The sequence below is a fragment of the Pseudocercospora fijiensis genome (genome assembly GCF_000340215.1).
Source record: "Pseudocercospora fijiensis CIRAD86 unplaced genomic scaffold MYCFIscaffold_1, whole genome shotgun sequence".
NCBI lineage: Eukaryota > Fungi > Ascomycota > Dothideomycetes > Mycosphaerellales > Mycosphaerellaceae > Pseudocercospora > Pseudocercospora fijiensis.
In genome coordinates, this window is record NW_006921532.1 from 1,665,643 (window position 1) to 1,688,891 (window position 23,249).

At 52.7% G+C, this 23,249-nt stretch overlaps 12 protein-coding genes across 12 annotated transcripts in view; 7 read left to right on the plus strand and 5 right to left on the minus strand.

The window, feature by feature from the left end:
• MYCFIDRAFT_212887 (uncharacterized protein) overlaps positions 1-745 on the plus strand; it is a 1,735-nt gene extending 990 nt beyond the window's left edge. The window contains exons 4-5 of the mRNA XM_007922686.1: positions 108-346; positions 404-745. Coding sequence (XP_007920877.1) covers positions 108-346; positions 404-690 — 526 coding nt within the window. The 3' untranslated portion in view covers positions 691-745. The remainder of the gene's footprint in view (positions 1-107; positions 347-403) is intronic.
• A 390-nt stretch (positions 746-1,135) lies between these two features.
• On the minus strand, positions 1,136-2,357 carry MYCFIDRAFT_89442 (uncharacterized protein; the record flags this gene model as incomplete). The annotated part of the gene is made up of 3 exons (XM_007922687.1): positions 1,136-1,204; positions 1,636-2,100; positions 2,205-2,357. The coding sequence occupies 3 exons, from the start codon at positions 2,355-2,357 to the stop codon at positions 1,136-1,138; spliced, it is 687 nt and encodes a 228-aa protein (XP_007920878.1).
• A 3,566-nt stretch (positions 2,358-5,923) lies between these two features.
• Positions 5,924-6,888, minus strand: MYCFIDRAFT_62423 (uncharacterized protein; the record flags this gene model as incomplete). The annotated part of the gene is made up of 3 exons (XM_007922044.1): positions 5,924-6,379; positions 6,561-6,736; positions 6,786-6,888. The coding sequence occupies 3 exons, from the start codon at positions 6,886-6,888 to the stop codon at positions 5,924-5,926; spliced, it is 735 nt and encodes a 244-aa protein (XP_007920235.1).
• Positions 6,889-7,256: 368 nt separating this feature from the next.
• Positions 7,257-8,351, plus strand: MYCFIDRAFT_85689 (uncharacterized protein; the record flags this gene model as incomplete). Its single annotated transcript, XM_007922419.1, has 3 exons — positions 7,257-7,361; positions 7,418-7,676; positions 7,728-8,351. The coding sequence occupies exons 1-3, from the start codon at positions 7,336-7,338 to the stop codon at positions 8,349-8,351; spliced, it is 909 nt and encodes a 302-aa protein (XP_007920610.1). The 5' UTR covers positions 7,257-7,335.
• Positions 8,352-9,297: 946 nt separating this feature from the next.
• MYCFIDRAFT_54675 (uncharacterized protein) lies at positions 9,298-12,175 on the plus strand. The gene is made up of 3 exons (XM_007921904.1): positions 9,298-9,661; positions 9,762-11,739; positions 11,818-12,175. The coding sequence occupies exons 1-2, from the start codon at positions 9,461-9,463 to the stop codon at positions 11,718-11,720; spliced, it is 2,160 nt and encodes a 719-aa protein (XP_007920095.1). The 5' UTR covers positions 9,298-9,460; the 3' UTR covers positions 11,721-11,739; positions 11,818-12,175.
• A 174-nt stretch (positions 12,176-12,349) lies between these two features.
• On the plus strand, positions 12,350-13,625 carry MYCFIDRAFT_209511 (uncharacterized protein). The gene has a single exon (XM_007922688.1). It carries the CDS (start codon positions 12,432-12,434, stop codon positions 13,512-13,514), a length of 1,083 nt encoding a protein of 360 aa, XP_007920879.1. The 5' UTR covers positions 12,350-12,431; the 3' UTR covers positions 13,515-13,625.
• A 247-nt stretch (positions 13,626-13,872) lies between these two features.
• Positions 13,873-14,804, minus strand: MYCFIDRAFT_75309 (uncharacterized protein; the record flags this gene model as incomplete). The annotated part of the gene is made up of 2 exons (XM_007922167.1): positions 13,873-14,748; positions 14,802-14,804. The coding sequence occupies 2 exons, from the start codon at positions 14,802-14,804 to the stop codon at positions 13,873-13,875; spliced, it is 879 nt and encodes a 292-aa protein (XP_007920358.1).
• A 220-nt stretch (positions 14,805-15,024) lies between these two features.
• MYCFIDRAFT_148130 (uncharacterized protein) lies at positions 15,025-17,498 on the minus strand (the record flags this gene model as incomplete). The annotated part of the gene is made up of 4 exons (XM_007922689.1): positions 16,713-17,498; positions 16,394-16,504; positions 16,156-16,324; positions 15,025-16,112 (listed from the first exon to the last, which is right to left on the minus strand). The coding sequence occupies exons 1-4, from the start codon at positions 16,926-16,928 to the stop codon at positions 15,025-15,027; spliced, it is 1,584 nt and encodes a 527-aa protein (XP_007920880.1). The 5' UTR covers positions 16,929-17,498.
• A 230-nt stretch (positions 17,499-17,728) lies between these two features.
• On the plus strand, positions 17,729-18,586 carry MYCFIDRAFT_205678 (uncharacterized protein; the record flags this gene model as incomplete). The annotated part of the gene is made up of 3 exons (XM_007922690.1): positions 17,729-18,253; positions 18,310-18,414; positions 18,489-18,586. Coding segments are annotated over exons 1-3 (408 nt in total), but the record flags the coding sequence as incomplete, so codon positions are not given.
• Positions 18,587-18,841: 255 nt separating this feature from the next.
• MYCFIDRAFT_209512 (uncharacterized protein) lies at positions 18,842-19,426 on the plus strand. Its single transcript, XM_007922691.1, has one exon. The coding sequence runs from the start codon at positions 19,030-19,032 to the stop codon at positions 19,255-19,257; it is 228 nt and encodes a 75-aa protein (XP_007920882.1). The 5' UTR covers positions 18,842-19,029; the 3' UTR covers positions 19,258-19,426.
• Positions 19,427-19,637: 211 nt separating this feature from the next.
• MYCFIDRAFT_75311 (uncharacterized protein) lies at positions 19,638-20,515 on the plus strand (the record flags this gene model as incomplete). Its single annotated transcript, XM_007922168.1, has 2 exons — positions 19,638-19,759; positions 19,828-20,515. 2 exons carry the CDS (start codon positions 19,638-19,640, stop codon positions 20,513-20,515), a joined length of 810 nt encoding a protein of 269 aa, XP_007920359.1.
• A 4-nt stretch (positions 20,516-20,519) lies between these two features.
• Positions 20,520-21,436, minus strand: MYCFIDRAFT_209513 (uncharacterized protein). Its single transcript, XM_007922692.1, has one exon. It carries the CDS (start codon positions 21,411-21,413, stop codon positions 20,901-20,903), a length of 513 nt encoding a protein of 170 aa, XP_007920883.1. The 5' UTR covers positions 21,414-21,436; the 3' UTR covers positions 20,520-20,900.
• Positions 21,437-23,249: the final 1,813 nt, after the last annotated feature.

Genomic DNA, 23,249 nt, shown 5'->3' on the forward strand with positions numbered 1-23,249 from the left:
AAAAAATTTTTTTTTTTGGCGGGTAAATGTTTTGTTATTAAACCCCTAGGCTTCTCCCTCCCCGCTCCCTAAAAAACCTCCCTAACCACAACTAAAATTCTCTCCAGATTCGCAAGTGCCGGTCTCAACATAGCCACCGACATCGCCATCACAATCCTCCCCCTACCCCTCCTAAACAAACTTGAAATCCCCAAACGACAAAAACGCACTCTCATAGCCGTCTTCGGCCTCGGAGGCGTAGTCTGCATAATCTCCATCCTTCGCCTCTACGCCATCTACGTCGTCTGGAATTCCCAAGACGTATCACACGACAACGGCATGGCATCAATCTGGTCAAATCTCGAATGTAACATTGGAATTATCTGTTCGTGTTTACCTACACTACGATGTCTCTTTCCCACAGTTTTCCGGAATCGGAGTTATGGATCTGCGAGACGATCACCTGGTGCTTCGAGGGAGGTGGCGAGGAATTCCTGGTCCGCGAAGCTGGAATATGGTGCACGTTTTCATGTTCGTCCGCCGGTGCCGAGTTTGGATCGGGAGATATTTGGACATGAGGATCGGATTGACTTGGCTACTGTGCATGCCAAGCGGGACGGTCTCGACACTGCGATGGATGATAATCAGAGGCCTGCTAGTCCGACGGACAGCTTACGAGGGCTGGTTCGGAAGCCTGCTGAAGTGGTTTGAGTAGCTTGAAGTGAACGATAAACAGAACATGGAAGATTGGCCTGCTTTAAGCCATACATAGCGACGATTCAATACCTTAACGCCATTGACGAACTGATACGAAAGGACCGAGTGGCTCATGCTGGCAAAAAATGTTTCACATGTGACTGCATGTAGTCATATTGTTCCCTTCGATCACGCCGTTGTTCCTAGTCATGCCCATCCAAAACGTGCGTCTTCGGTAAAGGAGGAGCCCCGATGGCATGAACTGGGTATCCAGCCATACCCTGGTCCTTTTAATTTCGCAAATCAGTCCGGCTGAAAGTCCGTCGACCTGCAACAACCCGGACGGCGGAGTGTTGAAGCCAGAGACAGATTGACGTGGATACCCGAAGGGGATTCGGAAGCACCCAGGCGTTGAGACATTCTGGATGTGGCCGTCCTGGGATCTTTTGACAGGACAGGCTCAGTCCTCCCTAAATGTGTAGTCGATGACAGGTGCGCGTTCCGACCCCGAGATGCGCTGCAGACTTGTCTATCTCATCTCTAGCGCATCAAGTGGAACAACTCGTAGCTACTTCAGTCACCGCTCGACTTCTCATGCTTTTTGTTTTGCGACGAGTCACTTTCGTAAGCTTCATCAACTTGTGCAGACGTGAAAGGTCTCTTTCTGGACTCTGTAGACGAATGGTCGGTATCGTCGTTTTGTTGGGAAGCAGCAAATCTGCTCTTGGATGGCATCGGTATCCATGAAGGCCTCGTAGGCAGGCCGTTGCTTGAGGCATTTGACGGGATTTTGTGCCCTGTAGTGGAGGCCCTCGATGTTTCGACTTTGCGGTTGACTTTGGTCGTGGGCTTCACAGTCACTGCGTTAAGTTTTCTGAGGGTGCTTCCGGGATCAGCGTGTTCGCCTATGGCCTGTACTGTATCAGTCGGCATTTTTGAACCTTGGATCACTCTACTTACAATAGCCAGCAAGGCTCGCAAGGTGTACGCAGCATCGTTGCCGGCGTTGTGTAGATTGTGGCCCGGCACAATTTGCAACGCCTCAAGCAGGTTGGCCAGGCCCATCTGCCTCTTCCTAGGAACAGCAATGGTCTGCGTGTCCAGTTTCAAGACGACGTGTGCGATGTCATTAACATCAAAGTTCAGCTTTCGTAAATAGTTCAGGTCGTTCTTGATCGCATGGCCGACGAGAACAACTTTCCGTAGCCCAGTAAGAGGTGCAGGAAGTTTGGCCGCATGCTCGAAGACATGATACAGAGAACGGGTGATTTTCGCAAGACCGACCCATGTACTAGTTCCAAAAGCAAACGCGTCCGGGTTGCCTTTCGAGTAGCGCTTATTTTGGAGATGACCATATTCCGCAATGCGATAATGTGAGGAAACGATGTTGGAGAACAAGGCGTCTTTCGAAGCCTCAGTCACCGTCTATGCCACAAACATTAGCCGTGAGACGTTAGTGTTCATGTGCTGCGTGAAGTCACCTCTGGCACGTGCCGTGTATCAAACATTGAGATCCCAACCTCTGTCACCTTATTCTGATCAAACTCGAAGGCCTCGCAATCGACACATATGATCACAGCATTCTGCAGAGAAGCTGGCATCAGATTTGCTGGCCGCAGTCCCAGCATTTGCTGCAGAGCCAGGAGATCTCCATGAGCGACTTGCGTCTTGGCCCTACCCATGATGTTGGCACGGCGATGAGTGTCTGCGTCTCCGAGAAGTCGGGTTGTGATGCGATTGATCCATCGAGGCAGCAGAGACGATCTCACTGCCGCTCTGTTGTGCAGGAGGCGCGCGCGGGGTGTTGTCTGTGTGGCGGCAAGCGACGGGCAAGCAATGCTACTTCCGCGAACAACGACGCGACGCCATAGCATAGGCAAGTGCGTATGTATGCTGTGAGTATCGCTTCCTTCTACTTCGAGAGTGGATGTTCGGAATGACGTAATGGATTATTATGGACTCGGAGATGAGATCTACCGTTCGTGGTCTACCGTCTACCGTCTCTCACAACTGTAGATAGAACGCTATCACCGCTTCTCCGTTTTCCGAACCCTCGGCGTAGTACGTACCAATACGGGCACGCAACCCTATGCCGTTGGCTCTAATCGCACATACCATACGCTTCGTAATCCCCGAATCTTCCCAGTGCTTCTCAAGGGCGGTCAAGCCTCCCGAACCACCAAGAACGTATCGAGCTCGTCCTCGTAGGCACACGATGCTTTTGACTGTTCTCAAAATGCTGATCGGGCGCAAGACTCCCGCCTGCCATCTGGAACATGCTATCTATATAAGCGCTTGACACACACGACATCGGCCGTTCGTGTGAATTGGGTAGCTCTCTCGGAATGAGCTCGATTTCGGGATCGTCGATATCAGGCCCAACATCAATCTGCTCTCGGCCGTGCTGACTGGGCGGAGTCGTTTCGTCGTCGACCTGGGCGCTGTGTACGACACGTCGGGTATCATCTGATCTCGAAACGGATCGGTGCGTGAAAAGGCGTCTCAGAGCGCCAGTCAGCTTTGGCGACTGCATTGCCTTTGATGTGCTTTGTTGGGCTTCAGAAGGCGGCCGTCTACGCTGCCCACTCTGACCCTCAATTCTCGCATGTCCTGCCCATTCCCTCGCTTGTGAGGGAGCGAACGAGAATTCGGAGTGACCGCTCTCGCTAGCACGTGATGGACTTCTCGCCACTTGCGCCCAATCAATGATATCGCTCGTCCTATTCTCGTGGGTAGGCTGCTCTGCCACTTCGGCGTACAGTGAAGAACGTGCAAGATGTGCGAGGTGTGCAGGCATGGAATTGCTGCTGTATATATTATTCCAGTAGTCCGTGGCTGTGCTCTTGACAGAAGGCGTCCTGACACTCCATCCATCTGATTTCAAGTCCAGCTTAGAGTCACGCCAACTCGATTCGCCGCCATACACAGGTGATCGGGAAGGCGCGGCATAGCCAGCGCTTGATCGAGTCGGCAAATGATCAGCCATTGAAGGCCCTGAGGCCAGAGACGGCGTGGGAATGGGAGCGACCGTTCTAGAAGGTCCTCCATCACCGGCATTTTTGGTACTTGCGAGCTTGTAACTGAACGCCAGCGGTCTGCTTTCAGAAATCGACCAGCGTCGACGCCGAGACCCTCTAGCCGATGAAATGCTTCGAGATGGCACGAGTTGCGTCTCTAGCAGGAGAAAGTCATCACTGAACCGCCCTATGCGATTCACATCTGACCTTGTCCGCGTCTCATCTGAGTTGACAAAGGGGACTCCTGCCGGCGGTAGCCCCTCAAGGCATGGTTCTCTTGATGCGAATGTGAGGTCGAGTGGGCCGCGGTAGCTGTATGACAGCCTGGGGGTACGCCGAGCTTTGTCATTGGTGCCAGTATTCGGCGTTCTCATGTCGGGAATGGACTGATGGCTGAAGTAGGCTATGTTGGGTTTCAGGTTGGCCAGACCAGCCTTGCCCTTGGGTTCCAAGTAGTCATTCTTCACATCTCCCAAGACCATCGACCGCCGAGTATCTGCTTGGTCATGGGACGGGTGACTATTGTCCAGATTGTACAGCCCCATGGCCCTCTGTGCTGTTTTAATGAGCGCTCTCAGCGTCTCATACTCCTGTTGATTCGTTGGTGCAGGCAGGTCCAGCACCGAACTGAGATCACACAGCGTTTGCTGATTCCAGTGCAAGTTCTTGTGATTCGATACTGTGCCCAACAATTGCCTTAACCGAGCATTGGTCCTTGACGTCTTCTCGATGGAGCCACCACTGATTCGGAGCCTTGATCTGTTCATCTCTTCGCTAACATCTGGCCGTGCAGCACATGGCAAATTGAATTGCATGTCTCTTCTGGCATGCCGTATAGCAGGTGCCGGAGTTCTCGTCCTGACGAGGATTGATCCTTCTGGTCTCGAGCCCTTGTTCGAATTGGATGATCCGGTAGGAGAGTGCACCCCTTTCGCTCGAGCTGGGAGCCTATCACGCGTATTTGAAGATTGTGCAACAAGTCTTGCGGAGCGAGACATTTCAGGAGATATCGATCTCGAGCTTGAAATTATCGACCGGCTTCTATCTGCTCCATGTGATCCGTGGCTGATCACCTGTCGCGGCCGTGCGCCAACCGAGTCTTTGTATTTGATATTTGAGCCCGAAGCAGAAGTCGATGCAGATTGGCGATGCAGTACCGCAGTTTCTGAGCAATGCAAATTCGAGGCGTTGGCAGCGGATGCATGGTTTGTAGTGGTTGTTGCCTTCGCTGCCTTGCTCTGGTAATGGTTGACTGTCTCGCGTTTCTCGCTGGAGGCATCTTTACTCGAGATGTCTTCTAGATCTGTCAAATTGGTCGATCGGGACGCAGGTTGCTCGCTCGAACTAGAACTCTTTTCACCACTTTGCTGCGAGTCGCTATACACGCTGGAGCTAGCGTAAGGTGGAGTCTGATGCAGCGGTGCAGGAGTGCCACTGGCAGCCGACATTGTGCCTTGTGCTGCAGAGTCAATGTACAGCAGCTCTGTCTCCTTTGTCCACAGATCTTCGGTCGGTGTTGTCCTCCACGTGGTCTCGAGAGGTTCAAATGCAGCAAGCAGGTGGACTCATCTCCTGGATTATCGGAACACGTACAATGCTTGTTGATGACAGTGACAATCTGACGTCGCAAGGACTGCCGGTCTGCAGAGCAAGATTCAGAAACATTTGATTCTAGACACGTTTCCGCAACGCAAGTTTCGCAGCAGTCAGCGAGGAACAAAATGACCTAAGATCGGCTGTGCAAAGCCCCATATTGAGCTTGCCAGTGGCCGTGCCTATGGTCACTGTGCCCAAATCGAGATTTCGACATGTCCGCTGCCTCCGCCATCTGTTCATCATGGCAGACCCAGGATTTCATGATGGTCTGAAGTACATGAATGGCCGAAGTTCCGTATTGCTGCCCAGACAATTGAGTTTGAAGCCTCGTGAAGCTTGGTACGACCAATCCGCGTAATGCTCACATCCTCCGCCAGAACATACCACGGCGCTGTCCAGGAAGTTTTCAACGCACCGAAGAACGGGTCCTCGGCATCCTTAATTGGCTGCCCACAATCACAAAAAACCACTCGACCAGCATCATCAGCACGTTGTGCGTGAATGAAGTGCTTTGCGAACAAAGCGCGATCTCACGGCGCGACTTGGCTGTAAGCGATCTTAGTGAGTGAAACATCCAAGCAGAGACTGAGCGATCAGAATATAGTGAAATAGGTCGGTGGTCATGCAAATCATCGTCAATTCCGTTTCCTCAAAGTCCGGGTTGCCGCAGCCGGCTCTGCTTTTGTTACCGCAGCTTTCCGGCCGCCCGCGACAGATTTCGCCGGCGCAGTCTTCTTCGGCGCCGCTGCTTTCCTGGTAACCGGCTTCGAGACAATAGTGGTCCCGGCGCTGGTTGTGCTGCCTTCGCTTGCCCTTCCATCCGACTCCTGCGCGGTTCCAGGTCGTTTCGTCTGGCGGCTGGGAGCTCTCGTAACCCTCGTGACCACGGCTTGAACACCATTCGCTGGTCGCATCATGGGCGCCTTCTCTGTCAAGCCTCCTGTTGGCTTGATTGGCGACTGAGGCAGATTTCGCGAGTTATGCGATCTAGGCGAGAGCACACCTGCCGGACCAGCATTTCGGCTTCTTGTGGCTTTTGTATTAGCCGTCACTGTAGCCGTCTTGGTCCGCTTCTTCGGATTCGCAATGTCCTGCTGCTCTGAAGGTACATTCTCTTTATCATCTCCAGGGGATATTTCATCACTATCGAAAGGTCAGAACACGATCTCTCGGCGTCAACACGAACAAGCCGTACCTCTTTCTCTTGAGAGATTGCTTAGCAGCGACCTTCGCTGAAGCCGCGACTGGAGCTGGTTGTGGCTTTGTTGCGACTGGCATAGGCGGAGGCGGAGCTGGATGCGATTTGGCTGTATGCTCCTCGACAAGATCTTGCATGTTGCATTTTCTCAATGCCTGTGGGATACGATTTACACGCATCTCGAGACGCGCGCGCAGACCCTGTGCCTGCAGTGCATACTGTGCTCGTAGTTTGCGCGCTCTTTCCGTTACTATCTACGCGTTAGTACGTCTCAAGTTCAACGCGATAGGTTTCCATACCCTCCAATTGCAGGTTGTCAATCAAAGCCTGCTTTTGCGTCTGTGTTATCCCGGCGACTCTCTTCGCTGGACTGCGTTCCGGTGTGCGTGTTTCTGTCTGCATAGTCGCTGTTTGGCTCGGAGGTACTGGGAAGTCTGGTATGCTTTCGTTCGAAGACGCTGATGTATTTCGCAGAATCGTATGCTGGGCGTAAGGCATCGAGACTTGCATGCCTTTAATATGCTCTTATTATCCCTCTGTCTTGTCCCGAATATGTGCGCTTGAGGCAGGTTGATGACCAATATGCGACTTCTTGGTCCTGTGTTTATTGGTTGTTTTGATTGAAGCTCTCCAGTTCCCCCTCAACGGAGCATGCGGTTGCGGGCCGCTGAGCCGCATCGGAGCTCGCTCGACCTTCACTTGCGTCTGCGCTTGCCTACGCATCTCTGCCACTTCATCGCAGCAACAACGAGTAGCCAACTGCCTCCCAAGAACTGCTCACTCGGCCTTCATCAGCTCCAACACCACCAGCCATACAGATAAGCGAGAAATTCAGACGATACCGCCAAGATGGTGCTGGAGGCGACGATGATCGTGTAGGCCGCCTCACGTGCGTATCCATACGCCTCGACCACAGCTAACTTGATGTCAGCGTCGACAACAGCGAAAGCAGCAGAAACGGTGACTATGTGCCATCGCGATGGGAGGCTCAAGTCGATGCTGTCAACCTCATCTTTCACTCCAAGACGCAAGCAAATCCAGAATCATCAGTTGGACTGATGAGCATGGGTGGAAGCGGTCCCGAAGTCCTTACCACGCTCACAACCAATCCCGGCAAGATACTTGATGGGCTGCACAGGACGAAGGTCAAGGGAGAGTCACATCTGTACACGGGAATCATGATTGCTTCAGTGGGTACTGTCTGACACCGTACATATACACAGGAACTAATCGCTATACAGCTCGCACTCAAGCATCGCCAAAACAAATCGCAACGGCAACGGATAATTGTATTCACGTGCTCGCCGATCGCCGACTCATCCAGCACACTCACGAAGCTCGCCAAGCGAATGAAGAAGAACAATACTAGCATCGACATCATCGCGTTTGGCGATCTTACGGACGAGAACCTCGACAAGCTACGCGCATTCAATGAAGCTGTGAAGTCGAACGACGGATCGCATCTGGAGATCATACCTCCAGGCCCCAACCTTCTGTCAGACACTATCGTCGCTTCACCGATCCTCGCTGGTGAGGGTGGCGCGGCGGCCGCAAATGGAGGAGGTGATGCAGGCCAGGCAGGAGGCAATGACTTCGAGTTTGGTGTTGACCCGAACCTGGATCCTGAATTGGCGCTTGTGCTGCGTATGAGTATGGAGGAGGAGAAAGAGCGGCAAGAGCGTGAGAAGAAGGCGAAGGAAGAGGCAGAAGGCAAGACAAACCTTGAGAGCGTAGCCGAGAATACGGAAGGCGAGGCGAGTGAGAGCCAGCCGCTGCTGGGGAGCAATGGAGAGCCGAGTGGGTCCGGCAGCTCTTCGAAAAAGGACGATAAGAAGGACGACCAGGACAATATGGATACAGCGTGAGGTTGGTGTACCAGGAGCAGTTGGATGCTGCCGCAGTACTGTATAATATTGCCATGATAGAATACCGGGTGGTCATGCTGCATCGCGTAGCCAGATGGGGTGGTCTATACTCCGCTACGCCTACGAAGGCACCCTGGCATAGAAAAGGAGCTAAATGCTAGCACGAATGCGACGTTCTGCGTCCTATGCAGCCATCGACCTGTCCAGCCTTGCAGGGACCATTTTGTTCGCGTCCATCACACGTCCTCAAGTTGCAGCTGTACTCACAGGCATCGACAAGGCATCGCCTCGAAACGCGGTGTCGACCGGGTGGGTGGATCTGACGCCCGAAAGCTTCTCTCCAGACCACTGACAAGACCAACGTCCTACTGTGAGTCGTGCAGAGGATGTGTTCAGTTCAATTTCATTGCTCACTCAGAAGACGGTCTCCATACCAAGCGCTTGCGTTGTTAGTTGGTACACCGAGTCAGTCCGAATTCAGGCACCACTCCCGCGGAGCCATCAGAAGCCACTTTTCGTGGTAGACTCTTGTTGCGATGCAGATGCAGTGACAGCACCGAGCAAGTTGTGCCTTGCTGGAGGAAAAGAGCATCCCAATGGAGGAATCATCCCGACAATGGCATTGCGTAGCATTAAAGACCCCCTGGCCATTGCCATCATGCCAAGGCTCACCTGCATAAAAAAGTTTGGCAGAAGTTCACTTGATAGGTGAGAGTCTGAAACGCATTGTGAAGTTCACATTGTTGCCTCGCTGGTCGCAATATATCTCTTCCAATTCTTCCACGTCTCGAGAACGAGTTGCGCCCTCTTTCCGTCTTTCCCCAAAAATCTCCGCGCCTTCCTCAGAGTCCGTCGGCAACGGCGGTGGGTCGCCGCAATCGCAAGTGCCCTGTGCGCACCCGCTACTTTTTGTCGCGCTCTCACTAGCATCAACTTCGAAGCAGGCGCGGCGACGGCCACTCTACCAGCGCATTGCATCGCATCGCAACCACCGCACTTCACTTTCACTTCACGCGCGTCGCTCGCTTCCTCATCCCTCGCATCGTTATACCTACCGCGGCGACGCATAGCTGCAGCTTTCCGCGCTGCAGTGTCATAAGCTCAAGATCATGGAGGCCGTCTCAGGCACGGTCGAGAAGGTCAAGGATGGCGTGAAGGAGACTCTACTGGGCACGGACGATGAGCCTCAGCTCTCTCAGCAGACTCGCCGTTATTTCATGTCACACGCCGTCAAAGATGAAGAGTCCGGAGAATACTACATGACTGAAAAGGAGTTCGTCAATGCCGTTGCGCCAGAGGGCGAAGACTATGTGAGTATCACCTGCCTCACCTGCGAGCGTGTGTGAGGCATTGGCACTGCCCATCACGCGCTCCCACACATCCACCGTGTCAAGCTGACACTTGTTCTAGCACAAAATCAAGCGCGAGCAGTACGCACTTCTCTTCACCATCGCCGACCGTGCTGGCAAGAACCGAGTCACCCTTCAAGATTGGTCTGTGTTCGACAACCTGCTGCGAAAGCCAGACGCGGAATATGAGATCGCATTTCGCTTATTCGCAGACAAGAACCTCGGCGTGGTGGACTTCAATACCTTCAAAGATGTATACGCCAAGAACAAGACAAGCGATACCATCCCTTTCAATTGGGACAGCGACTGGGCGAAGCTGTATCTGGGCGGCAAGCGCCACCGTCACTCCATGACCTATCCTCAGTTCGCCCAGATGCTGCGCGGTCTGCAGGGTGAACGCGTGCGCCAGGCCTTCCTTCACCTCGACAAGAACGGCGACGGCTACATTGAGCCGGAAGATTTCCAGCGCATCATCATGGAGACAGCCTCCCACAAGCTCTCCGATCACTTGCTCCAGAACCTGCCAACCCTGTGCAACATCTCACCTGGCTCGCGCATCTCCTACGCCAATGTCCGAGCCTTCCAGAACATCATTAGGGAGATGGATCTGGTCGAGTTCATCGTTCGCAGTGCTCTCAAGAAGTCATCTGACGGCAAGATCACTCGTGTCGACTTCCTTGACGAGGCTCAGCGTATCACTCGCTTCACTCAGTTCACACCAATGGAGGCCGACATCCTCTTCCACTTTGCATCTCTCGACCAGCCATCCGGACGCCTTGGCCGAGAAGACTTTGCCCGGGTGATCGACCCAAGCTGGCACGGCAGTGCTCCAGGCTTCGATGACGCTGCCAGTGGTGTCGCCGACATCGCCCAGAAGGCTGTTGTCAAGTCCCAGAGCTTCCTTCACGATATCCTGGTGTCCGCGCACCACTTCGCTCTTGGCTCTCTGGCAGGTGCTTTCGGTGCTTTTATGGTGTACCCTATCGACCTGGTCAAGACACGCATGCAGAATCAGCGCTCTACTGCTGGTCAACTTCTTTACAAGAACAGCATAGATTGCGCACAGAAGATCATCCGCAACGAGGGCTTCAAAGGCCTCTACGCCGGTGTCCTGCCTCAACTTGTCGGCGTCGCTCCTGAGAAGGCTATCAAACTTACAGTCAACGACCTCGTCCGTGGCAAGTTCACCAGCAAGGATGGTGGTATTCCTCTCTGGGCTGAGATCATGGCTGGTGGATCTGCAGGTGGTTGCCAAGTCGTCTTCACCAACCCACTCGAAATTGTCAAGATTCGACTCCAGGTGCAAGGAGAGGCTATTCGCGCGGCGGCTCGGGAAGGCGAGCAGCTTAAGAAGCGCTCGGCTGCCTGGATCATTCGCAATCTGGGTCTCACAGGTCTCTACAAGGGCGCCACAGCATGTCTGTTGCGTGATATCCCGTTCTCATCCATATACTTCCCGGCCTACGCACATCTGAAGAAGGACTTCTTTGGAGAGTCACCAGAGAAGAAGCTGGGTGTCTTGCATCTCCTCACGGCTGGTGCAATCGCCGGTATGCCAGCTGCCTACCTCACCACGCCGGCAGACGTGATCAAGACTCGTCTGCAGGTTGAGGCTCGCAAGGGCGAGTCCACTTACAAGAACATTCCGGACTGTGCTCGCAAGGTCTTCAGAGAGGAGGGTTTCAAGGCTTTTTTCAAGGGAGGTCCTGCCCGTATCATGCGATCTTCCCCACAGTTCGGTTTCACGCTGGCGGCATACGAAGTCCTCCAGAACGCTCTGCCAATGCCAGGCGAGCATGAGGACAAGGAGCTCACTCCGCGCGGCAGTTTGGAGCCAGTCACTGGTTTGCAGGAAGCCAAGGCACCTCTGCCACATCTGCGCTGTCGCAACGCGCTCAAGATCATCAACGACCTCGACCTCGGCTTCGGCAAGATGAAGATGCCCCATCCAGAGGGTGGTTCGACTTCGTGGCTGGGAGGCGTTCGTGGCCAGGCGCAGTCCCCACCAACGAAAGAGTGAAAAGAGCAAGACATCAAAGGTACGTTTTATCCTATGCATCGTGACTCGTAATTCGTGCGGCAACGGCAGTCCGGCAGTTTGTCTGAACATGAAGTAGATAATGTGCGATATGGATTGAGCGTGAGAAATGGCGCGGTTCTTTTTAAAAGCATCAGGTTCTGCATCAGCATCGGCGTCATTAGGCGCAAAAGGAGCACAGCGGGTTTCTGGCTCAAAGCACGACAAGGTTACTTTGACAAGGTGATCATGGGCACTGGTTGTCAAATTGCTTGCGAATGGGTCTTTCAGAGGTTTTAGCATGGATCGAGAAGACAGAGCACACGGCACGAAGGTAGAAGGGTAGACGGACGGCCTCGAACTGCGTAGCGCTGTTCTATGTGTGTATTAGAGCTGTGTGTGTGGCTCGCTGCAGAGCTGCTTGTATCATATTGGAATGAATACCTGTGCTTGCATCGACGCATCCTGCATCCTCCACTGGCGCTGAGGTGAGGACGAAGCGAAGCCTCGGCATACAGGGACCATCGGATCGGACCCGAGACCGGCACACTATATCAGATCGTCAGATACTGTGCCATTCCTCTCATCCCACTCGTCATCGCCAGCTTCGATCCCGCGCGCGACACTTTTTTATCAGATCGTTTCAAGCATTCCAGCAGGGAATAGAAAGAGGTCGCGAGGTGTGGGAGAGGGAAGGAATCAAAACATTCTTAGATGTCCGAGAACAGCAATGCAGACATCTGGATCGCAGGTGCATTCGCAGCATTCACCGTCGACCTCATCGTCTACCCCCTCGACACAATAAAAACCCGCCTCCAATCCCCCGACTACACCAAACTCTACCGCAATGGCACAAATACCGCTTTCAACCCTGCCATGTTCCGTGGCGTCTACCAAGGCATCGGAAGTGTCATCATAGCCACCTTACCTTCCTCCGGCGCATTCTTCACCACCTACGAAGGCGTAAAATCCGTCCTCACAGATGTCAATCCTACATATGATGGAAACAAACCTTTCGTCCCCACGCCTTTAATCCACGCAGCTGCGAGCGGGACCGCGGAATTGGTTTCTTGTGCGATCCTCACTCCCGCCGAGGTGATTAAACAGAATGCCCAAATGGTGGATAACTCGAATAAAGATCGCCCAAGGGTGAATGCCACGATGCAAACGATCAAAAGATTTCGATCGAATCCTTTGGCCTTGTGGAGCGGATATTCTGCTTTGGCTGCCAGGAATCTGCCGTTTACCGCGATGCAGTTTCCGATGTTTGAGAGGATTAAAGAGGCGATACGGAGGGATAGGAATGAGAGGGGTATTCGGACGAATACGCTTTTGGAGAGTGGGGTGATTACGGCGGTGAGTGCTGGGACGGGTGGGAGTATTGCTGCGGTGATTACGACGCCGGTGGATGTGGTTAAGACGAGGTTGATGTTGAGGGCTGTGGAAAGTGCTGCTCCGCATGAGGGTGGTCGTGATACTACGGCGAAAGAGAGTGCCAAGGCTGCGAAAGATGCTCTTGTGGATGCTACGGGTCAGACGATTGAGACGGTCAAGCAGAATCCTTTGAAAGCGATCAAGAAGGCTGTTCAACCTAAGGGCAAGAGCTCGAGTTTGCAGATTGCAAGGGAGATTATGGCTGAGCAAGGGATCAAAGGTCTTTTTCGAGGTGGTGCTCTGAGAGGTGTTTGGACCATGCTTGGAAGTGGACTTTATCTTGGAGTGTATGAAAGTGGACGAATATATTTGGCTCAACGACGAGGCGAAACGATAGATGCTGATGAATATGCTCGGGCATGAGACACGGTTGATGTTGGAGAGACTATCTGTACAGTACATGCCCGGTGTATACTCTTTCCGCGGCTGGACACACAGTTCATGAAGCAAAGGTTACATAAAGCATCTTTCACGAGCGAGATGCACCTATTGGGAGGCTTAGCGAAGTCATGGATATTCCTTCGCAATCTTGTAAGTGTAGTGAATTTTATTCTATCGTGTGAGTCGCCAAAAGGCAAGGGCTTCGTGCGAGGAGCAAACGAATGCTCCCCACCCCTCCACACGCGGGTGGCAGGTTCTGATGACCTCTATGCCAAGGCCTAAGCTCAGACGCATATCACACAATGGATACCGATACCACAGTCCCACGCTGAACTCCCAATCACCTTCCATTCTGAAAAGAATCCAGAATCCTCGTCAAAATCGACCTGTTCTCCTCCAGAACCGCCACCCTCAGAGCCGTAATCTCCTGCCTCCCGCGACTCGCATTCTCATACAACGTCGTCCTCAAATCTCCCAAATAACTCTCCCAACACCTCAGCGTTACAAGATTCAGGAACCGATCAGCATTAGTACAAGTCACCTTATACCTAACACCAGTGGGCAACCTCCTCTTATCCTTCTTCACCATCCTTCGAATCCATTTCTCGAGATCCGGAGCGCGGTCCAAAGCAGTAGAACGTAAGAAAGCATATTCGTCTCGAGACAATGTGCTCAGGACGAGTTCGACGTTCATTTCTCTGCCCACGACTTTTGCAGGGTTTTGGTGGTGGTAGATTTTCCTGGGCAAGCTTTTGAATTCGGAGGTGGAGAGTTTGTTGAGGAAGGAGACGATGTGGTTGAAGTTCCAATCGTAGACTTGGGCGTAGATTGGTGCTGTCAGGTAGAGTTCCGAGAGGAGTTCTCTCCGGATCTGGTGATTTGCGCCGAGAAGGCGCGAGGCGCAGACTAAGCGACCGTTGTTGTGTGGGTGTAAGTAGGCTGGAAAGTCTTCGAGGACTTTGGAGTAGATCAGGTTTCTCAACTCTGCTGGAAGTTGGAGCAAGTGGCATGGCTGCTCGACTAACACCGGACCCGGCACACTTCGAGGTGATTTTGCGCTTCCGGAATTCCTCGCTGGCCTGGTGGTCTTGACTTCGGACACGGCTGCCTTTGACAGCCTTGCTTTCTTGGTGTTTCGAGGAGTGCTCGTTGGGGCTGGTTTTGAAGCGTCCGAGAGCGGCACATTTGCCACTTTTTCGCGCTTCCTCTTCGGCGCCTGCTTCTTGTAAGATCTTTGCTAGTGCTGCTGTCTTCCTCTCTTCTTCTCACCATGATGGATGCTGTTAGACGGGTATGTGATGTCGTTCGCTGTTGTTCGGCGTTTGGGGTCAAGCGGAGATGACGCAAGTATTCCTTCAAGGTTGAACCGAGCGAGGCTGAGGCTGCCAAGAGGCACCCACAATTCCACAGTGCTTAACGGATCTATCCACGAGAACATGAATGCACATCCGAAGTGAATCGACGGAACTGAACTTCTGCTTTCTGATACTGTCTACACATCTCGCTTTACAAGCACGACTGGCCCTGTGTACACCTGCTTGCCCCATAGATGGTAGTATGCCAAGGATACTATTATCATGCCTCCGAACATCGTACTGTTCCAGTTCATGCTTTGCGCTGTGACGGGTTGGGCTAAAGGCCAGAAAGAGAAGAACCAGAGTGGTACCAGGAAAAGCAGAGCGAGTATGTTGATCGGCAGTCCGAATTTGCCAAGCGACCAACGTCGAGGTGGCAGGGGATCACCGTATAGCCGCCTCCAGATAAGGCAAGCTATGGTGATGAAATAACTGCCAAGAACACTTACTCCACCCAGAGAGTTGATAGCGTTCAGTGCAGTGGTCGATCCGAGATTGATGCAAGCAAGCAGTGATGTGATGACAAACGACACCAATACCGATCGCAAAGGAATATTCCAGCCAGGCGTGACATGTCTTATCCACGCTGAGAACGGCAGTCCGTTGTCACGAGCGAAGGACCAAAGCTGTCGAGAGGCTGTGGCAACTTCGCTGATGCAGCAAGAGGTTAAGCACACGACAACGATCGCGCACATTACGGTCGCTCCAGAAAGACTGCGGGTGCCATTGTAGAAGACCTGGATGAACGGTTGTCCTGTGTGCGTCTCGAGAAGCGCGGCGGGATCTCCGGCAGTAAAGCAGAGCGTGACAGCCATCAAGAACCCGAGCACTGCATTGGGACCGACAGTCCACATGATGGCACGTGGCATACTGTATGAGGCATCGACAAGTTCCTCGCTCATATGAACCGAGCAATCATAGCCGATAAGAGCTGTCAGAGGGGTTGTCAGGCCAATCATGGCAGCGATGCCAGTCGTTGGCCAGCCGCCATCGTTCGTGAATTTTACGAGGATGTCCGAATGCGCCCTCGGAGCCAAAACCCAGAGTGGGATGAAAACTCCAAAGAAGCCAGCGATGTGTAGAATGAGGATTATGCCTTCCACGAGCGGGAGTCTTACCGCCAAGACGGTGTTAAAGAGGACAGCAAAGGAAATGATAGCTATGGAGAGCAGGGTTGCATGGAACCGCTCGAAGACATAGTCAGGGTTGTTGAGGGCAATCAGACCTGGCTCGTCAGTCAGAATCCAATTAGTCTTACATCCACTTACCTTGAATGATTCCGCCAACCATGAACGCCACAGAGGCTAGGAAGACTTGCCAGCCCGTAGCACATAGCCACCCAGTGGCATAGGACAGGAACTTTTGATACTTGGGAGGAGCGAATTCAGAGACCCAATGATATTGACCACCAGCAGTGGGACACCTGGCACTGTCAATCTAAACTTTAGTAGGGCGAGGCGTGCAGCACACTCACATCGATACCATTTCTGCCAGACTTGCGTAGACGAGGAGCATTCCAATGGTTACAGCAATAAAGCCCCAGAACAAAGCCCCATAGCCTCCATCGATAAGCACGAATGTGAAGACTGGAAGCAGTACCTCCCAGCTGCAAATGACCTGAAAAGTTCAGGGAGTCAGTGTTGATCACTTTTCTAGTCAAAGGAAGGGTACATCATTCATTGGCGAGCATGTCGAGATATATGTTCTCAGGACTCGGACATTTTCGCAGGAGACCACTGTAGTAGTCCACTGCATCCGAGACATTGGAGCTTATATTGAGAGACAATCTCGCCAGCATCCACATACACTCCCCAGATTCACTTACCGTGCTTCCGAACCCCAGCATAGTAACGAAACGAAAGTTCCTCCTAAGCACTTGTTTCTTGCCGAGCGTCATCATGTCATTCTGGTCGGTAGAGGTTCCTCGATATTTGGGTGCCACGGACGGTGACAAAACGCTAAGTTTGTCCTCCATCTTCATCGCTTCTTCCATGGTGAGTTGTGGCTCGCCGACCACATCGGAGGCCTGCGTTTGTTGCATTGTGAACAGCCTTCGAATCGATCTGGAGAACTCGAGCCAAGGTCACATCGACCGTGTGAAGGTAAGAGATAAGCGCGAGCACGTGTGCGTCGCTCAGCCTGTAACCATGTGCGCCGGGACCGACCGACCAATGTGGCAGACGCAGCAGGCGTGTTGATGCAGAGTCGCAGGCCGTCACGAAAGTTCTGCGACAAGCAATACGGTTCCAGAGTGATGAACTGCAGCTGGGCGAACCATTGCATCAGGAGACGGCGCACGAGAAGCAACTGCCATGCCTTTGGCCACGAGGTCGTCAGTCGCCAGTCGTCAGTCGTCAGTCGTCAGGTCGCCATCACCCTGCTGCCGCCAAGTGCCGCTCCATCTTCGGTGATAAGCCAGAGGCATCGAGCTGCATGGCTGCATTCACACGCTTGTCTTTTTTCATCACTCGCTTCCCGCCTGTGGGCTGATGGTGCATCGATACCATCCGATATATTGGCTGTATCCCCTGTGGTCCCCTCTTCGGGCGGCAGACTACGAGAACTTTGAATTGACCGCGCCGCCTCTTCGCCAAGCTCCGCTGTGATGTCTTTGCCGGGATGTATCCTGTGTAATTTGTGTTCGCGGCGTGATGATGTTGCGAAACTCGAATCTGGGAGCGAATCATCATCATCTGACCGTGGCAATTCGCATGCACGGAGCCGGATGGATCGCACGCCGTGACAATGCGCGGCGGGCCGGGACTTACTCAGCCCATATTCGACACTCTACTGCACGCTTGTCTGACAGTGCGCAGCGAAAAGCTGCTCAGCATATACTCGGCCGGTTCGTTCGACCGCAAGACGTTTTCAGAACAGCCCATTCATCACAAGACTGACAACCTCGACTCGTGCCACAGCATGCCGGCACATTGCGTCGTAGCTGGTTCTTGAGATTGGGCGTGGAATCTAAGATTGGCAAGGTACAGGGAATTACGAGCTGATGACCATGGCCGCGAGGTTGTCAAACCTTCCCGACCTTCGACTACTACATCTGGCTGGACGAGACTCTGCCGACGCTCTTGCTCAGTCCTGCATCGATTTGGACGGCGTAATAGCTCCAACCACACGTTTGTACATATTTGATACCGGGGCTATGTTATGGGTCAATCGATGGAGTTCACAGTTCCGGCTGGCTACTATCCTCCATTCGCTATAATCACAAAGGATGACCACGGCGGCTTGATCATTATTGCGACCGCATTGGGTCTTGCCCTTGCTTTGCTATCGATCGCGATCAGGGTCTACGTGAAATGGATGTCAAGTCAGCGCGCAGGCATAGACGATCTCTTGCTTGCTGTTGGAGCGGTGAGTGCGTCAATTGATTCGACGCTGTGACATATTCTAATTGCAAGAGCCTCCAGATGTTCGCATTCATCCAAGAAAGTGTAATACTTGCGGCTTGTGCTAGAGGACTGGGTCGATCGATGAGCTTGCTTGACCTAAGCAGTATACGATATATTGAAAAGGTATGTTCTTCGCGTTTGTGATCGCTGCCGTCGCATATTGCATTCACAGTGCTGCAAATGCTAATCATTAGCAGTCATTTTACACAAGCCAGCTCTTCACGATTCTCGCACTGAGCCTCTGCAAATGTTCGATCGCCACCTTCATCATAAGATTAACGCCGCAAACCTTGATCAGACGAATATTGTACGTCTTCATCGGGGTCTTAATCCTGTGGACGGTGGCTGCAACATTCGCACTAGCATTTCAGTGCAATCTTGGAAGGCCCTGGACGTTCGCAACGAACAAATGTAGTGGGGTCTATGCGCGGCTGGTGGTAGTCGGCGCCCTTGACGCCCTTCTCGAAGTCTGGCTATTTGCTTGCGCTGCCTTGCCGGTATTGCGCTTGCAGACGAAACTTCACAAGAAAGTTGTGGTTCTGTTCGCATTTGGCCTTCGTCTTCCAATAGTTGCCATCATCGCTGCTCGTATAGACTCCTGGAATGACGTGAATGTCGGAAACTTTGCGAGAACGGCAACCATTTACATAATCTGGACGGTGTCGCAAATCAATTTCTCCATCATCTCGACCACACTGCCGATTCTTCGACCCTTCATCAAGGATCTCACGACTTTCTATGGAGCTCTTCGACCGAGTGAGTACAGCGGCAGCGACTATCGCGCGCGCTCAAACTCCTTCCCTCTTTCTACGTTCAAGACAAAACGATCTGATGGAAGCTACGGGACGGGGAAAGGCAGTGGTAACTCTCGCCACCACGGATCATCCACGAAAACCAAAGATTCTGATGCTTTGGACTTTGGACTTCCCATGCATGGACTTGAAGGGACCACCCGTACTGAGATAGAAGCACGAGATGCTGGCCCATGTGGCGGTAACATGAGGATGTCAGATAATAGCTTGGAGACAAGCAGCAGTCAAAGGATGATAATCAGGGTGGATACGGAATGGGAGGTCTCACGAGAGGACTCCAATTGAGAGCGTTTAGGCCAGAAATGTTAGCAGTCTTTTCACGGCATTCATCTCATGCCTCTCGTCATCACAATTGTTCATGCCATCCTGGCCTCCGTCATGCAAACAACCACTTGACCAGTCCACACGCTTTCATTTATTGCCTCAGGCATGAACTTTCCAAACTGTGAATCCTTGGCTAAATCCTTCCACTCAACTTCACATGCTTCTGTTCAATTGACAAAATCGTCACATTCACCCGAAATCCTGCACAACATGGCCGGCCCAGCTAGGAAGAAGCAAAAGCGCGAAGAGAAGCAAGAAGGGGAATTACCACAGAAAAAATACTACCGCCAAAGAGCACACGCAAACCCATTCTCCGACCATGACCTAACATAGTAAGAAGACTTCACTTCCGAGAACTTCAAATAAAAAGAGCGCCACTAATCTCACCACTTTCGCAAAGCCCAGAATCCCCCTCCGCAATGGACTGGAGTAAACACTACCCAGAATTCGCCACCACCAACAACAGTCAACAACATCCCTCCACCGAAACGACAAAAAAAGTCACAGTAGCAGACATAGGCTGCGGCTTCGGCGGCCTCCTCTTCGCCCTCTCCCCCAAACTCCCCAACCACCTAATTCTCGGCCTAGAAATCCGCACATCCGTCACGAAATTCGTGCAAGACAAAATCCTCGCTCTCCGCCACAGCTCCACGACGAATCACGACTTCCAAAACGTCTCATGTCTCCGCGCCAACACGATGAAATTTCTCCCGAATTTCTTCGAAAAAGGACAGCTAGAGAAGATATTTCTCTGTTTTCCGGACCCGCATTTCAAAGCGAGGAAGCATAAAGCGAGGATTGTGAGCGCGACGTTGAATTCGGAGTATGCGTTTGTCATGAAAGCTGGTGGCAAGGTTTATACGATTACGGATGTGGAGGATTTGCATTTGTGGATGGTGGAGCATCTTGCGGCGCATCCGAGTTTTGAGAGGGTTGGGGAGGAGGAGACGGAGGGTGATGTGTGTGTGAGTGTGATGAGGACGGAAACGGAGGAAGGGAAGAAAGTTGAGCGGAATGGTGGGAAGAAGTTTGTTGCAGTATTTCGTCGGCTTGAAGACCCGCCTTTTGCTGCGGCGTTTGGATCATGACTTTGATGGAAAATTTTGGATTTCATATTATACCATAGATTGTATTTGTTTCAAATCGATGAGAGCGTCTCCGCGCCTCACATTAAAGCCGTCAAAGATCAGGCAACTTTGGCCTTTCGTCCAGGGCTCCAGCACTATACTACAAGTTCTCGCTAGTGTTCATTAATGATTCGTATCCGTCTCTTCAGCCGTGGATGCGCTGCCATCTCCACACATTACGCGAGGCTATCATCTCGACGCCTAAGTGTCATTTTTAAATTCCCAGTCCCCTTGTACTCCAAGTCGCTAATGATGGTTATCGTAGAAATAAATGCGTCGCTAGGACCCTTAACGCCATTATACACCCGTGTGCTATGCATGGTGGACAAAAAGGAATAGAGCACGCTCATGAGCTCGATGCAGCACTTTCTGGACTGCTGGATGCGGTGCTGGACGCCTTGGCTTCTTTCTTGATCTTTTCCTTCTCGAAATGTTCAGGTGTGTGATTAGCAAACGTGAAGGTTTTCGGTAATGAATCCCCAGGCGTTCTCCGTGGTGTCGCAGCTCGCTTGATGTCCGAAGGGGGACTATATTCGTGCACAAACAGTTCCGATGCAGGCTGCGACGGCTGTTTCGGCATCTGCGACGTGACGTGCATTGGAGGCGATGCGCCAGAGCTGCTCATGAAACCGTAATGGGCCGGGTGCACCATTTGTTGTTGTTGCGCAGACATCTGCTGCATAAATTGCATATGTTGCATTTGTGGAGGATATGCCATAGTCAGCTCGCCTTGTGCATTGACTATGGGCACTCCATTCGTGAATTGCATGGGCAGACCAGCGTGCATCTCCGGTGGAGGCATTGCCATATTAGGTCCCGGTGCGTATGCAGGCGGCAATTGAAAGTGTTGTCCATTCATGAACTGTTGAGCCTGTGCCTGGATGTATGCATGTTGCGGTTGCTGCTGAACATGCACGGGTTGCGTCTGCGGCATGAAAGCATTTGCAGGAAAGCTTGTTTGAACAGCTGGAGCAGATTGTGGAGGGGTATTCTCCGTAATGACCGTGCTGCCAATCCGGCCTTGCGCCATAATTTGCTGCTGCTGCTGCTGCTGCTGCTGCTGCTGAAACATGGGCGTGTGAGGGGGTGACGACACGGCTTGAGACTGTCCAGAGCTCGCAACACCATCTTCCGCGTCAGACTCGCTGATACTCGCATGTCGGCCGAACTGTCCGGTTTGATCTTGCCATGGTGGCCACCGTGGCCTCGGCTGCTCCTGGCGTGGCAAATCGCTAGGTGACATCGGCGTGGGCGGTGCCAGACTTCCTGAAGATGTCGAGCTATGGCGTGTCGTCGCATTTACGTTTGGAGAATTGAGAGCTGATTCGGTAAAGGTTCGGGCCATGGGTGAACGCTGAGCAGAGCCGGGTATTGGCTTCTGCACGCGTCCTTGCGCAACACCATTATGAATTACATTAGAAGATCGGATACGTCGCAGCTGTCCAGGAGCCGCCAGATTTTGAGAAAGCTGTGGCTGACCGGGTGATCCGGGTTGGACAGCACCACTATGAGATTGGCTTCGCATTGCGGCAGGACCAAGATTAGCAGGCCGCGGTCTTTGACGACGTGCAGCAATACTTGCACCGTTAGCCTGCGGTGGTGCTGGCGTCTGAAATGACGAGTTTTGCGGCGGCTGTGGCGTCTGAATGGCAAATCCACTCATTTGCTCAGCGAGCATTGTTCCACTTTGCGAGCCTCTGCGGATGAATGCTTCATCGGCGGGGAAAGCCAGCGGTTGCTCGTGTTGGTACTGCTGTTGATGTGCTTGCTGCTGCTGCTGTTGCTGCTGCGCTCGTTGTTGAGCCTCAGTGAACTGCCGCTGCAGATCGCTCGGATCCACTGGTACAGACTGGCCGGGCTGCCATTGCGAAGACGATGATGTCGTTGCAGGCTGCTGGTGAGTAGCTGTCACAAACGAGAACGGTTGGTCCTGTATGTAAGGTGCGGAAACGGACGAACTGCGGCTATCACTCCAATCAGAAGATGTCGTGGACAAAGCTGCATGGTCTTGCATGGCAGTCGAGGATGGAAACATGGATTGCTCAGATACAGTCGAGGGTATACTTGAGTCGTTGCTGGAGAGCGGTGCACCGCTGGGAGCTGGAAATGCGAATGCGTGCTGCTGCTTGAGGTCGTCTTGGTGCGGAGTGCCGAAAACCTGATTCATCAATTCGACGTCACCAGAGAAATCATGCTGCATTGCTTCAAACTGGCCCGTGGATCGCGCTTGCTGAGCCAGCACGTCAAATTGGGCTTGTGTGAGCGTTCGGCGATTCATATCCTGAGGACTGTCAAACATGTCATTTGATGCTTGTGGTTGTAACAAGCCATGGTTGTACTGATCGCCTGCAGGTACATTGGAGTGGAATGGCAGGCCTTGCGTGTTGTGTTGATCTGGGAAGTGCGATGCCTGAGCCATAGCCATGCCATTGGCCAATTGGTCGTCCGGCATCATCGCGTAGTAGTCGGACGAGACGAAGGACGGCGATGCGTCGGAGTCGGAGCTGAAATTGAGGGCTGGTGGGTTCTGCTGCGCGAAAAGATTGTACGCGCCCTGCTGTTTCTTTGCATCTTGCTTCGATTTCGCGCGACGGTTTTGGAACCAATTCTGCGTAGAAGTTCAGCACGGAGACGACAGTATTGCGCCAGAAAGAGCCTTGGCACACACGATCGCATTGGTCCCAGACTCGCGAAT

What these genes read in the sequence shown, in the direction of transcription:
- MYCFIDRAFT_54675 (XM_007921904.1), top strand. Translation starts at nt 9,461, where the DNA reads ATGGAGGCCGTCTCAGGCACGGTCGAGAAGGTCAAGGATGGCGTGAAG. An exon ending in CGCCAGAGGGCGAAGACTAT is followed by an intron (nt 9,662 to 9,761) that starts GTGAGTATCACC and finishes CACTTGTTCTAG; the next exon opens with CACAAAATCAAGCGCGAGCA.
- MYCFIDRAFT_209511 (XM_007922688.1), top strand. Translation starts at nt 12,432, where the DNA reads ATGTCCGAGAACAGCAATGCAGACATCTGGATCGCAGGTGCATTCGCA.
- MYCFIDRAFT_209512 (XM_007922691.1), top strand. Translation starts at nt 19,030, where the DNA reads ATGGAGCTCTTCGACCGAGTGAGTACAGCGGCAGCGACTATCGCGCGC.
- MYCFIDRAFT_209513 (XM_007922692.1), bottom strand. Translation starts at nt 21,413, where the DNA reads ATGAATGGACAACACTTTCAATTGCCGCCTGCATACGCACCGGGACCT.